The sequence below is a fragment of the Poeciliopsis prolifica genome, unplaced genomic scaffold (genome assembly GCF_027474105.1).
Source record: "Poeciliopsis prolifica strain line A6 unplaced genomic scaffold, Auburn_PproV2 SCAFFOLD023, whole genome shotgun sequence".
Lineage (NCBI taxonomy): Eukaryota > Metazoa > Chordata > Actinopteri > Cyprinodontiformes > Poeciliidae > Poeciliopsis > Poeciliopsis prolifica.
The window spans coordinates 6485702-6499276 of NW_026562398.1; the positions used below are offsets into that span (position 1 = coordinate 6485702).

Consider the following 13575-nt stretch of genomic DNA (forward strand, 5'->3'; position numbering starts at 1 on the left):
ATACCTTGTCTCAACTTAAGTCAAAACATCTCTGCAGTACAAACAAAAGTTTCTGCAGGTTAAGAGGAAAACTTTAAAACTGAACAGCTGCAAAATTCCGATAACATAAATTTCAAACGTCTGGTCGTAGTTGTCTGGCTCTTATCTCCACCTTCAGTCGCCGGCTGTCATCTGAGCTTTATGTTTTTTTAAAGACATCTGTTACTGGTGCGGGATGATGGATGACACGGCAGCACTCGTATTACTGAGACGAGCAGAACCAGGGGCGAGCTTGTCACTCCTGCGCTATATTTGGTCGGACAGCAGGAGACTCGCAAGGAGAAAGTCTTGTCTTCATCGGCCTTGACAGCGTGCTCTCCCTCCACGGTCGCTCTTTCAGGCAGCTCAGCTGGACGCGCGCTGATCGGTGTGAACGACTGAACTGACACCTGTCACAACTTAACGTGTGGTAGGAAGAGGAATATTTGGAGACGAGGCAGTAAACATAAACACAGAGGTGTTTACAGTGACACCTTTTTAGTATCGATTAGCACAATCAGACGTGTGAGGAATTGAATTTGAAGCCCATTCAAAAACAAGAATCCTTTAAAAACAGAAGAGGGACATTTTTTTGACTTAAATAAATAGGTCAGGACAGAAAGTGACAGTATTTAACTTGATAAGTGACAAGAGAAAATTGGAGTTACCCATAAAAACGGATACTAACTTCTTAAGTCTTATCTAAACTGTTAATTTCCAGCAAAAGTGGCACCAAAATGTTGGTCAAAAGTTAAGCCTGTGCTTTCACTAAGTTAACTGTGCTGAAGCACATGTATGGCAATAGTGGCGTCAGCAGAGCTCTTTCAAACACTAGGCAGGGAGTAACCAGCTCCAGTAATCCATCCATCATGCTTCAGGGACAAGGGGCCGGAGTGCACTTTGTGTCTGTATGTATGTTCATTTTTGCAGAGATAGAGAAGGAGAGAGGCCCCTCCGAGAACGTCTCAGTGTAGCCATTATCCACACTAACCCTCCTCTCCCATTTCCTCCCATCGAGGGAGCTTAGCAAGACCGGATTACAACCAATTACAGGCCTCCCTGGAGAGCATGAAAACAGGGCTGGAGGATCATCTATTTATTGTGTATGACCCACCAGATGGGAGATGGTCATTTTACGTTTAATCAGCCATAAGACCCAGAAAACTGAACAATTCCACTGAATACATGGAACAGATTAAGAATAATTACCCACTGAGAGCGCATGCAGCATGCTAATCTCTAGATTAGAAATTACAGTTCACAATGAAACAAGGTCTCTACTTTCATATCCTCCTCCCCCTTGCTTTCTGCTATGCACCAGCTAAGCAGAGGCTGTTGTGAATGCTAATGCTAATTAGCATGGACACAGATGATGGCGGAGATTTCCTGTAATGGTAAGTTGCTTCTTCACAATTAGCACATTAAACAGCAACTGCACGAGGATGATTGACAACGCTAAGACCCTCCTTCTGGGTCTGATTGGTTGTTTTTGTTCGGTCGTGGAGCATTTTTTTCCAGTAGCTCAGGGAGGAGGTGGATGAAATTGATCTTTTCACAGATTATCTGTCTCATCAACCCATCAGTGAAAAAATGTCAACCTCCATGGGTGAAAAATAGAACAAAAGATGTAAATTTTTTAAAGTAATTATGAGTTTTGGCATTTCACAAACAGCATTTTTTTATGTAATAGGAAAATTGCAACACATTTAGGCCAATATGTTCAACTAGTCCTGGATCCTTTAAATGCGCAATTCTGATTTTTTATGAACTCCGATATTTTTTGTTGTTGTTTTTGCTTGGTCGGTCACAATAAATGTATGTAATTTTTATGTCATCTCATTCATCTTATTTCTATATAAATAGTTTTAAAACTTTCAGACCTTTTTTGTGTGAACATTTGCTGCTTTTGCACCTAAATTTCCTTTTTGCGCGACAGTAAAGGCTACGTCTATACTTTTCTGTTCTAAGAGGATGACTCTGTAATCAGGCGGCTTAAACGTTGCCACAAACAACAAGTTTTGCAGTCTCTGCTTCTCCTGTGAATCTGTTCCCATTACAGTAAAAGGTTATAGTGACACAGTGGGAAGGTGCCAACCAATGCATCCTGCAGTGTTCTCTGAATTTTAAAGAGAGACTCGTATTATCCTACTTTTCTTCTTTGATGTAAAGCAGACATGACCATCTCTCTTCATCGAGTTATCTCATCCAGTCTTTTATCCTTCCCTCCCTCTTCATTCTTTTATCTCCTGTGCTGTTTTGTATTCAGTTTTCGATCTTCCTCTCTATCTCTATTGCCTTCTTTAAACACGATGCAGGCATTAGGTTTGAGGCAGCTGCAGCTGACGGACAGACAGGCTGTAGCCGGTGCAAACTGGGCCAGTCACTGAGTAATTCAGGCCTGGCTGTCAAGAGTGATCCCCCTCTATCTGTATTCCAGTGGGAAGGTGTGATGATTTCTGTGGTAAAGTACCACTCAGTGGTACCCTGGCTGTGTTCCTGCAGCGGCGGCGGGACGTGTGCATGCTCACATCCCTGTCGGCCTGTGTGTGTCACACGCAGCTCTCTCTAACCTCAGCAGCTCTGCATAAACAGCAGCGTGGACTGATCCGCTCTACCTTTCACAGCCTCATTTGTCTTACTTACAGTGGAGCTGGTGGACAAATCCACACATTCGTACATCACAAGGACAGTCTGAGTCACAGACACTGAACTCCGCTCCAGAGATACAATCTTTTCAAACCAGTTTTTTTTTTTTTGTTGTTTTAAAGGAACTTGTAAAACGTAGTTTCCTATTTCTGTCCTGTCACAAAGTATTTAGATTGAAATCGATGACGTACTCACCAAATACTTCTTGCCTTGGAGAAGGTCTTGTCCACTCTTTAAAAAAGCACAAACAGAAACAGAATTATTTATAATTTTCATTGTCACTCTCTTTCAGATTTTCTCTCCTAAAATAGATTAAAAATAGCAGATAAAAAGTGCATTTTAAAGGCTCCATTGTACAGAGGAGGATTAGGGACAATGTTTCTAGACTTGCACATGGCAGCATGTTGGAGTAGCTCTGTACTCAATCCTGCATTTCTGTGGAAAAATATTTATATTTTTTTAATTGAAAACTGTTTCTTCTTGTTTTGGATGCCATGTACCTGGACAGTTTATTTCCCTTTGGAATCAATAAAATATTTTTAAATTTTGAATTACAATTCACAGAATCTGAATTGTTTAAATTGTTTATGCACCATCAAATAAATCCATCCAAGATTCATGACAGGATTCAGGATTCAGCCTTTAGGTTTTCAGTAGAAATAAAGTGGAAGGTTACAAATCCTAACAAGGAAGGTGTAGTTATGTGATCCTTGTTACACGTTAATGTTGGATTTTGATGTAGACTGACACAAAAATTTGAATTGTGAGATTAAAGTCAGGTTATACTTTTTCAGTGGCTGTAATCCTCTTCCGTACCACTTGAAGCAGTTCTTCAATGAAACCTCTTTTTTTGACAGTCAAAAGCACATTAGCATCACCTGCTGGCACATAAATTAACCCTGCAGAAAAGATTTCATGTGTCACTTCAGATCAGTTGGAATCTGGAAAGTGGTTTTGATTTACTGGGAGTAACAAGGAATTGAAACATAAGTCTCTTTTTCACTGCACCGCTGGACCCGGGTCGACCCGGGTCGGTGTTATGCCGAGAAATGTATCCCCTCGGCATAACACCGGACCCTGCAGTGCAAAAAGGACTTTAGCGACTCCTGGGAGACTTGAGCAATGCTTTTGCATTGCACACATTTTAGTCAACCTCATCTAAAGAAGCTAAAACAGTTGCACTGAAGTGTCTCTTGCCATCTGTTGAAGTAGAATTTTCAGGAATTAGATGCTGATTATTTATCTGTTTTTCTTTTTGAACACAAAGTGAATTTTATCCTGGTTGACTTTTAGGTGGAAGGCTCATAACTCACTGTCAAGACGAGGAAAAACGTGTCATCTGTTCCTGAATCAGACCCTATCTCATTACACTGATTGCTTTTGTGGCCTTTCATGGCCTCTGTCGCATCCCTGTTTTGTTTTCTCTGAGCCGTATGTGCGGGCATGTGCTGAGGTCCTCGGGTAGAGGTCTTTCTGCACTTGAAGTCAAGACCCCAAGGATTTGTTAAGACCTGCCACAAGAAATCAGGTCAGACGAATCATTGCCCTCCTTTAAATCCCAACTTTAAGCATTTTCTCATTTGACAACCTGTCCTGATTTCTATCTTCCTTATTCCGACACCAAACTGTTTATTTAATATCAGAATATTTTCAGCATCATCTTTTAGCAACCAAGCCTTCATGTATTGCTTGCTTGGATTCGTTTTTATGGCTTTTTTTATTGTGATGTATTGATTGAATTCTTGCCACAATTAGTTCACATTAATCTTCAGATTTTTTTCTAATTCTGAAATTGTTTTGTTTTACTAGTCATTTTCATTATGCAAATGCATCAACAGACAACAGACACTCTGTCCTGTGCTGCATTGTCTTAGTTTTATAAATATCACATTATTAGGAACATCTATTTGATGAATAAATGGGTACGATCTTGTAATCCCTTCATTATCCGTTTCAAAATGACACTCTGTCAGAGAATGTCTATTTTGCTTTTATCATCAAGAAGGATTTAATTGGAGAAATAAAACAAAATCCTCAGAACTGTCTGGTCTTTTTATTGAAAAAAGCCATTTTTATAGCAAAAGTTGGTTCTTTTATAGATTAATTGTTTTGTGGAACATTTTTTGGCTCTGATTTTGATGAATGTTCTATAAATATGGGTCAGTGTAACATCCACACCAGAAACAGTATCATAATTCAGTGTGGGAGACTTTGAGGGATGAAAATGTGAAACCACTCTCTGCCAATAGATGGCAGTACATGTGCAGAAGAAAAACCCCGCAGTCCCAAAGGATTAACTTTGTAAACGCCTCCAAAGCATTCTTTCATGCTTTTATCACCACAAATGTCACATAGATAACCACAGAGGAAATTCTCCTAATATTAACAGTCACTATTCATGATTCTTGGCAAACATGCAGACGTGACACAATGAAAAGTGAATGTTCTTCATGTACTGAAATATCTGCATCTAATCAGAAAGCAAAACTACATAGAAATATTGAATAAAAGCTTTCTGGACAGAAGTCAGACTATTTCCATCACAAATCTAAACACCAACAAAGTAGGTTCTTGATAACAGTGCCACCTTGCTATGATCACTTTAGCTTTGCGAGTTATATTGTGGTGGATTTGTCTTGGAGCATTGAACTAGTAATGAGTTGACTGCATTCTGGAGGCACAATTCACTCGTTGTTGTGATGTTAACTTCGGAAAACAAGCCAAGGATAGGCTCTGTGTCTAACCAATGATTAGACACATCTTTATAATGCGATATTTGATATCTTTCTAATTACACTTACTTAAAAAGTACGCATTGGTTATTTTGACATGCAGTTTCAGCAGTAAACTTATTTCTACTTCTGAAAGCTTTTATCGCATTAAGTTAGTAGCAAAATAAGCACTGTACAAAGCCTATAGGAAACATGTTCTTTTAGTGCTTTGATGCGTAAAACACTGAAGAAAAACATCAGCAAATCCCATCGTTTCCTGACTTGCAACTCAGAAGTAGTCATTTCCAGTTCTGAGTTTTTAACTTACTTGACGGGAAGGCAGTACTAACTGGTAGCAAAACAAAAGTACTACAAAGTGCCAGAAAGGTAAATGGTTTATAGCACTTTCATATCAGCTGATCACTCCAGTAACTTTTACACCGGTTAGCTAAAGCAATGCGCCATTTCCACTCTTAAACAGACTGACTGAAATTTATTATTTATTGTTATTTTAATGGAAGGTGGGAGGCCACATGGGGATAAGTGCATGTTGAGACCTTCAAATTAACAGATCATCTGTCTTCATGTTGAGACACAGAAACCTGTGGCTCAACATCTACGTCTGTATATTTATTATAAGACAGAAGTAATAAACAGGCCATAATATGGGGATATGTGGTGTTGAAATTTTTGTTCTGCAAGAGCAACTTTCTTCTTCAAGGGAAAATGAAAGTGAAATATGAAGGCAATCATTCAAACTTTTCTATTTATTTCTACTTAAAAGAAGTGGAATGAAAGGAATGCAAAGAACAATAGTAACGGCAAAAACGTGCTTCTAATTTATTAATTCAACAATAACAAACAAAACCGCACTCAATCACAATAAACCCAAAAAGAGGAGACACTGGAACCAAAAGTAAAAAACAAAGTGAGGACTTCTCCTTTTCTGGTGAGAAATTTGCAAAAGAATAAAATGAAAGCTTAAACTTCCTCCTTATCAGAAAACAGAGTTAGTTACAGGAAACAGAGCCTGGCGCCAGGTAAGAGGAGAACTGAAGTCTGGAGAGAAAGTTTGTTTTTGTATGAATCACTTGCAAAAACATTTTTTCTGAATGTCCTCGCCTGCTGCTCATCCCTTCTCAAGTTTTACGAAACTCCCATAAAATGAGATCAAGCAGGGTGTGCCGGGAATAAAGAGCAAGGCTCCAAGCGGGAATATCAAAACCCTTGGAGCAAATATTAAATAAACAGTTTGAGTGAGTAGAAAAACATAAAACTCGGCAGCTGAGACAGAGGAGAGATACTGCTGCACAAATGATTTGCCAGTGAAAGTAGGTTCTAGATAAGTATTATATATAGTATTTGAATAAATGATAAAAGTCTTCTCATCCCTCGAATGTTCTCAGCTACATCACATTTAAATATAAAATCCATTGAATTTATGCACAAAGCATAACTCTGAATTTATGCTTTGTGCTACTATTCTGAAAATGATTTTTAAAATTATTATTTATGACTTCTTTTTTAGTTAACTTTATGCGATTCGTAATTCCCATCAGCAATTTGCTTCTTCAGGACACCAGTAATCATATTTTCTAATTTATAAATATTTACTGATGCTCTCATTGAACAAATGGCGGCGAAAAAAGCCAAAACTATCCATCCAGAAAATGTGGACAGTTTGAGGGGATTTTAACATCATTAATTGTAATTTATTGTGACAGAAATAAATCAAAATTCTTATCATGAAAAACATTTTTATATTTATTTTTCCAGTAAACATGTATACCTTATAATATGGAAAGTCAAATGGGTTTGTATAATCTGCGTTTTGAGTGAGGTTTTTACACCTAATCCCAAGAATAGTCCACAGAAATGACAACATTTTAAAAGCTTGGCAATACAAGTAAATATTACACCAAAAATTGTGGTTCCTCCTTTCTCTTAGGAAGGTATCAGCCTAACATATGGCAGTAATGGAGACAAACATCCAAGAAGAGAAGAAGAGAACCACCAGCATCAACAGCTATCACACTTTTACAACAAACTAAGTCCACTTCAACTGCATGAGATTTCCTCCCTCTCTCTGCAAACTTTTTTAACTTTCACTTTAGAAATTAGCCGAGGCCATTAGTGCGCATCAAATCAGCGACATTGCTCACAGCAAGTAGGTCAGCAGTCCCGAGGAAATCCAGCTTAGAAATCACGACTCATTACTCGGACATAAATCTGACGCTGTGGCATGTTACTTCAGGACTTTTCTGACCCAACATGTAAAAAAACAGATTATAACCTAACTAAACTTTACCCAATCATCCTGGGACTTCGGACCTTTCATATGCCACCAGTTGCTAACTAAGGCTACGTTCACACTGCAGCCTGAAGTGACCCAATTGGCCTGAAAGTGTCCCGCATGCACAGTAGAGGGCGCAATAACGTCACACAAAGAGTCTGACCTCAGACTTTTTCCAACCGCAATAAAAAAACTTTTAAAAAAGAAGAAGTGCTTAGTGTTTGTGGAAGTTAACGTGAATGCTAGTGCAGTGGAGCATAGCTTACGATTTTAAAGTTGTCATCTGACCGCGGCCAGCACATCAACAACTTAATCCTCGTTATCATCCATCATGGTTGTTGTAGGGACGTTTGTTGGGGATCGATGACGTTCAGGTCGCATGAATGTGACCTTAACGTTCAGATTCACTTCACACAAACGTATTGGATATTCAAGCGGCCTGGATATCATGTTCAGGCCATCATGAAAAGATCAGATTCATTCAAATGGGTTATTTCAGACTGCAGTGTGAACATAACCTAAAAAACTTCAGATTTTTGTTGTAAATCACAGAGAAAAGGGAAAAGTCCTGCTACAATGCTTGTCTAGAATCAAAGCCGTTTCTGGTAACTGATGCTGCTAAACTCCTGGTTAAAGTAACTCCGTTATGCATGGAAGTCACTTCCTTTTCCCACGGTTTTAATTAGTCTGGTGGAGTCAGGGTCAGTTCTGCACCCACCTGAGCATCTCTAAAATCATCTGACAGTTTGGTAAAAAGGTCACAAATCCTACCTGGCATCAACAATTACAGCTACACTTTGAAGATAACAAAAGACAGCATCTTCAGCACTAACAACATTTTTTACACCCTTTTCTGTTTTATGTTACTTTATTATTCTCCCACACAAATCTTAAGAGCAGCAAATCATTATTCTGTAACATTAATCAACAAAAATTCACAGGAAGTTAATTGATAACCTTAAAATATGTGTTTATGTTTCTATTTCTACTTCTTGTGTTGTCACAAAAACACTGAAAAATACAAAATCATACCTTGTCCCACTTGGCAAAAAGATTGTACACCCTTGATCTACTGTGAACTTATGAACTATAAAGGATGGATGAATGTATCTGATTAACCGCAAAGAATTTTCCACTGCAGATAAGATACTGACTTCTCATAAATTCTCAACACAGTCCTCAGTTTTAAAAAAAAACTCCCTCTTTAAGAAAATAACCTTTTAATAATCTAATTTGAAACATCCAAAAAAACATGAGAACGTGTGAACATTGTTTTTAGTTCCTGAGCATGACGCCTTAGTGTTTTATTGAACGGACCACTTCAGGCAGAAAGTAGGAGACAGCCCAATTCTGCAGGCAACACTTCTTCCAGGTTCTGGATAAAAATATGTGCTGACCATGTATTGACGGTCCAAAATTCCTCTCGCAAAAACACAGAAAGTGCAGCACAACAGTGGGGAAAGGGAAGTTTGACAGGCGAATGAGGGGGTGCAGATGCAAACCCTGACAGAGAAATGGCCAATCATGTGATCTCGCTTCACTTCACACAAATGGCGGATTCACATTTATACAGGCTGTATCTTTCTGTGCTGTCCATGGCAATAAATGACCTCCTGAAATACATTTATGTAATTCTTTACCAGTCCATGGAAAATGTTCTAAGGCTAATTTAAAAGCAGCCTAACCAGGGTTATAGTTTCGTTTTATTTTGTCGTGACTTTTTCGTTTGTCAAACTCATTTTCATTTTGGGCCAAATCAAAAATCTGAATACTCTTAAAGGGCTGGTTGTTCCAGAAAGTATTGATAAACCCCATTAAACTGTTAAAATATCAATAAATAGATGTTTGTTTCAGCATTCAGTAAGTGTTTCTTACTTTCTTTTTTTTTTTTTTTGTGGTGCTAATTTAGAAACATTTATAAGGATTTCTTACAATATTTGCACTAATGTATGATATTAAACATGACTCTTTATTAATCGCCATATCGGTCACGGACAATAACTTGACATCAAGTAAAGCTCAGACAGCAGTCACTTAAATCCAATGTTTATAACCAATTCAGAGAAAAAAAATGCTGTAAAATCAGAAAAAAAATTTGTGGCTCTGTTGATTTTATGTGAATTTTGTAGAATGGTTAAAAACTGCAGTGACTTATTGATGTAATCTGGAGTGTGGAGGGCCACATAAAGAGCTGTGGCGGGCCGGATCTGGCCCTCAGGCCTTGAATTTGACACATATCATAGAATATGTTTATTAGTTTTTATTAATTAAATACTAAATACTGTTTATTGTTTTTCTTCAGTTTTTATAAGTTATTGTAATCTTTCTAGGTGCAGAATTTAAAAAGTATTGTATTGTGATTATATTTACATCGATTGGGCTCAACAGAAAATCCCATTTTCAAACAAATATATTAAATTATTCAATCAATCAATCAAATTTTATTTGTATAGCACATTTCAGCTACAAGGCATTTCAAAGTGCTTTACATCATAAACACAAAACACGAAGGCATGCAACATAGAATAAAATACCAAGGTTTTTTTTTTTTTCCCTCTCTTTTCCCTTTCTTCCCCCTTCCCTTTGACACGGAATTTAAGCGCCTGTTACCGCCGGACTCCGCCGTCCGTTTAACCACGGGTATTCGCCGGGCCCCGTTGCCCACAACAGGAAAAAAAAAAAAAAAAAAAAAAAAAAAAAAATTACATACATATCCACAAAATCAAAGCCATACATATTACATTTCAAATGCAACTCTAAACAGGTGCGTTTTTACTTGAGATTTGAAGGAAGTCAGGGTTTCCGCTGTTTTACAGTTTTCTGGAAGTTTGTTCCAAAGTTTTGGTGCATAGATGCTGAAAGCTGCTTCTCCTCTCTTGGTTCTGGTTCTGGGGATGCAGAGCAGACCAGAACCAGAAGACCTGAGAGGTCTGGAAGGTTGATACAACAACAGCAGATCTTTGATGTATTGTGGTGCTAAACCGTTCAGTGATTTGTAAACTAACAAGAGTATTTTAAAATCTATTCTTTGAGCTACAGGGAGCCAGTGGAGGGACTTTAAAACTGGTGTTATGTGATCTGTCTTCCTGGTTCTAGTGAGAACGCGAGCAGCAGCATTCTGGATCAGCTGCAGCTGTTTGATTGATTTGTTGGACAGGCCTGTGAAGATGCTGTTGCAATAATCAATGCGACTAAAGATAAACACATGGATGAGTTTCTCTAGATCTGGCTGAGACATTAGTCCTCTAATCCTGGAGATGTTCTTCAGGTGATAGAAGGCCGATTTTGTTACTGTCTTTATGTGGCTCTGGAGGTTCAAGTCCGAGTCCATCACTACTCCCAGGTTTCGGGCCTGATCGCTAGGTTTTAGTTGTAATAACTGAAGCTGTGCATTGACTCTAGATCGTTCCTCTTTAGGTCCAAAAATAATGACTTCAGTTTTATTTTTGTTCAGTTGGAGAAAGTTTTGGCACATCCACACATTTATCTGCTCTAAGCATTTATTCAGTGATTGGATGGGTTCAGAGTCACCTGGTGACATCGTAATGTAGAGCTGTGTGTCATCCGCATAGTTGTGGTAGCTAATATTATTTCCTGTTATGACCTGAGCTAGTGGGAGAATATAAATATTAAATAAGAGGGGTCCTAGGATTGAACCTTGGGGTACCCCACATGTGACCTTTGACCTCTTTGATGAGAAGTTTCCAATTGAAACAAAGAAATCCCTGTTCTTTATGTAGGATTCAAACCAGTCGAGCACCGAACCAGAGAGACCAACCCAACTTTCAAGTCGATTCAGTAATATGTCGTGGTCGACAGTGTCAAAAGCTGCACTGAGATCCAACAGAACCAGCACCGTGGTTCTCCCACAGTCCGTATTTATATGGATATCATTGAATACTTTTACGAGGGCAGTCTCCGTGCTGTGGTGAGCACGAAAACCAGACTGGAAAGTGTCAAAGCAGTTGGTCATCATGAGGAAACTATTTAATTGTTTACACACAGTTTTTTCAATAACTTTGCTGATGAATGGGAGGTTTGAGATTGGCCTGTAATTCTGCAATAGTGATTTGTCCAGGTTGTTCTTTTTTAACAGTGGTTTGATGACTGCTGTTTTCAAAGCCTGGGGCTTTGAAAATTATTGCTGAACAACTGACTCTGGTATTTCCTCACAACTTTTGCTGTCGCCATTTTGTGGATTAGCACTGACAAATGACATAAATGTGCCCAAAAAAACAAATTTAAATTTGAAAGGCTAATAAAAAAAATCAATAAACACAAAAATGAAGGGTAGTATATCTATAATTATAGCATGTTTGAGTTACTTTTATAAATGCATGACATAGATCAAGTTAGTTATAGTTTTCTCCCCATTATTTACCATTTTACTTTAGGTAAAATCTTTTCTCTATTTTGTTAGTTTTAAACTTTTATAACCTCGAATCTAACATCATTGGATCCGTCTTACATCCACATTAAAACCTCATTTCACATCTTCCTGGGTAATATTAAATATTAAAACAGCAGATCACACTGAGGTGCTCTAAATGCTCATAACGCTGAAAAACGCTCTTTATTAATAACCAACAGAAACATTGTCAAAACAATAGTAAACGTGAGCCGATCGGACAGCCTGTGTGGGTTGAGTGAGCTGCTGTCAATGGGCTCATTCAGCCCACAGAAATGAGCACAAAGAGGCTGAATGTTCTCGTTTGGCGCCGCGGTACAGTAAGAAACACCGTAACAAACACACATCGGTTCCAGATATTTATGACAAGAGTCCAGCGTAAACCAACAATGTTTGCGTGCTTGACTCGTGTGTGATGATCGTTTCTTGATTCTCTGATTAAACATCAATGAGTGATTTCAATAATTCATTGTTTTGTGTGTTTTTGAGGGTCAGGATTGCTGAGGGAAATTTTGATCTTTGATTCAGTGTTATTCATATTTTATTATTCTAAATGTGTATTGAAATATTAAACAGTGTCACATATTTTCACGTTGAAATAATAGCACAGTCTAAGTCGTACTGGATGGAGAATCTCTGTGAAGGTTTTGCCACATATTTATTGTTGAATTAAGGTTTGAACTTTGACTGGGCCACTCACACATGACTACACTCATATAGAAAGCTTTCCATTGATATTTCAGGTGGATAATTAGACTATGTAAAGTTCTCTTTTAGTTTGGCCTTGTATTTAATGATATAAGGATTTACTGAACGTTTATTCACAAGGGCCAAAATAGTTGAGTCAAAAGTACCTTTGGGCCAAGAAAATAAAAAGAAATTCAAGAAAGTAGATTTTTTTGTTAGATTTTTGTAGGAAAGAGATGTTGTTCATTGAAAAACTTGAGAAAGTTTTTGCTGTATTAACAGAAAACCATTTAATATTTATTATTAAACGAATTAAATAAAAGTTAGGGCCCTCGAGACTCCAAGTTACATCAATAAGTTCTTCCAGTTTTTCACAAATCTCCACATTTTTACTGCAAATATTTTCAAAATACAATACAGTGAGTAATAAAAAGTCACATTTAACATCATACATTATCACAAAACATCTTTACAAACAGTTTTATCTTGGCACCACAAAATCTGTCATTTTTATCACAAAAAAGCACTAAAACAATCGCAAGATCCTGGATGAATGGCGATTTACTGACATTTTCACCATTTAATTGGTTTTATCAATATATTCTGGCTCAACCGGCCCTTTAACAACATTTTTGATCTGTCCCAAAATTAAAATGAGTTTGACACTCCAATTATTGCACAGACTTGTTCATGTATTTATACTCATAGTTGAGAGAAAATTAACTGAACATTAAGAGTTATGGTCAACATAACTCTAATGATTAAAGCTAACATGCCTCGGCTTCCTGTTGTGTTACAGATGGCTTGCGGTG

General features: G+C 37.8%; 1 protein-coding gene across 10 annotated transcripts in view; it reads right to left on the reverse strand.

Annotated features, from left to right (window-relative positions):
* LOC129370182 (rap1 GTPase-activating protein 1-like) overlaps positions 1–13575 on the reverse strand; it is a 53257-nt gene that overhangs the window by 32361 nt on the left and 7321 nt on the right. For all 10 annotated transcript variants that reach the window (XM_055045923.1, XM_055045922.1, XM_055045920.1 and 7 more), the window contains exon 2: positions 2860–2895. In XM_055045923.1, the coding sequence (XP_054901898.1) occupies positions 2860–2895 (36 nt within the window). The remainder of the gene's footprint in view (positions 1–2859; positions 2896–13575) is intronic.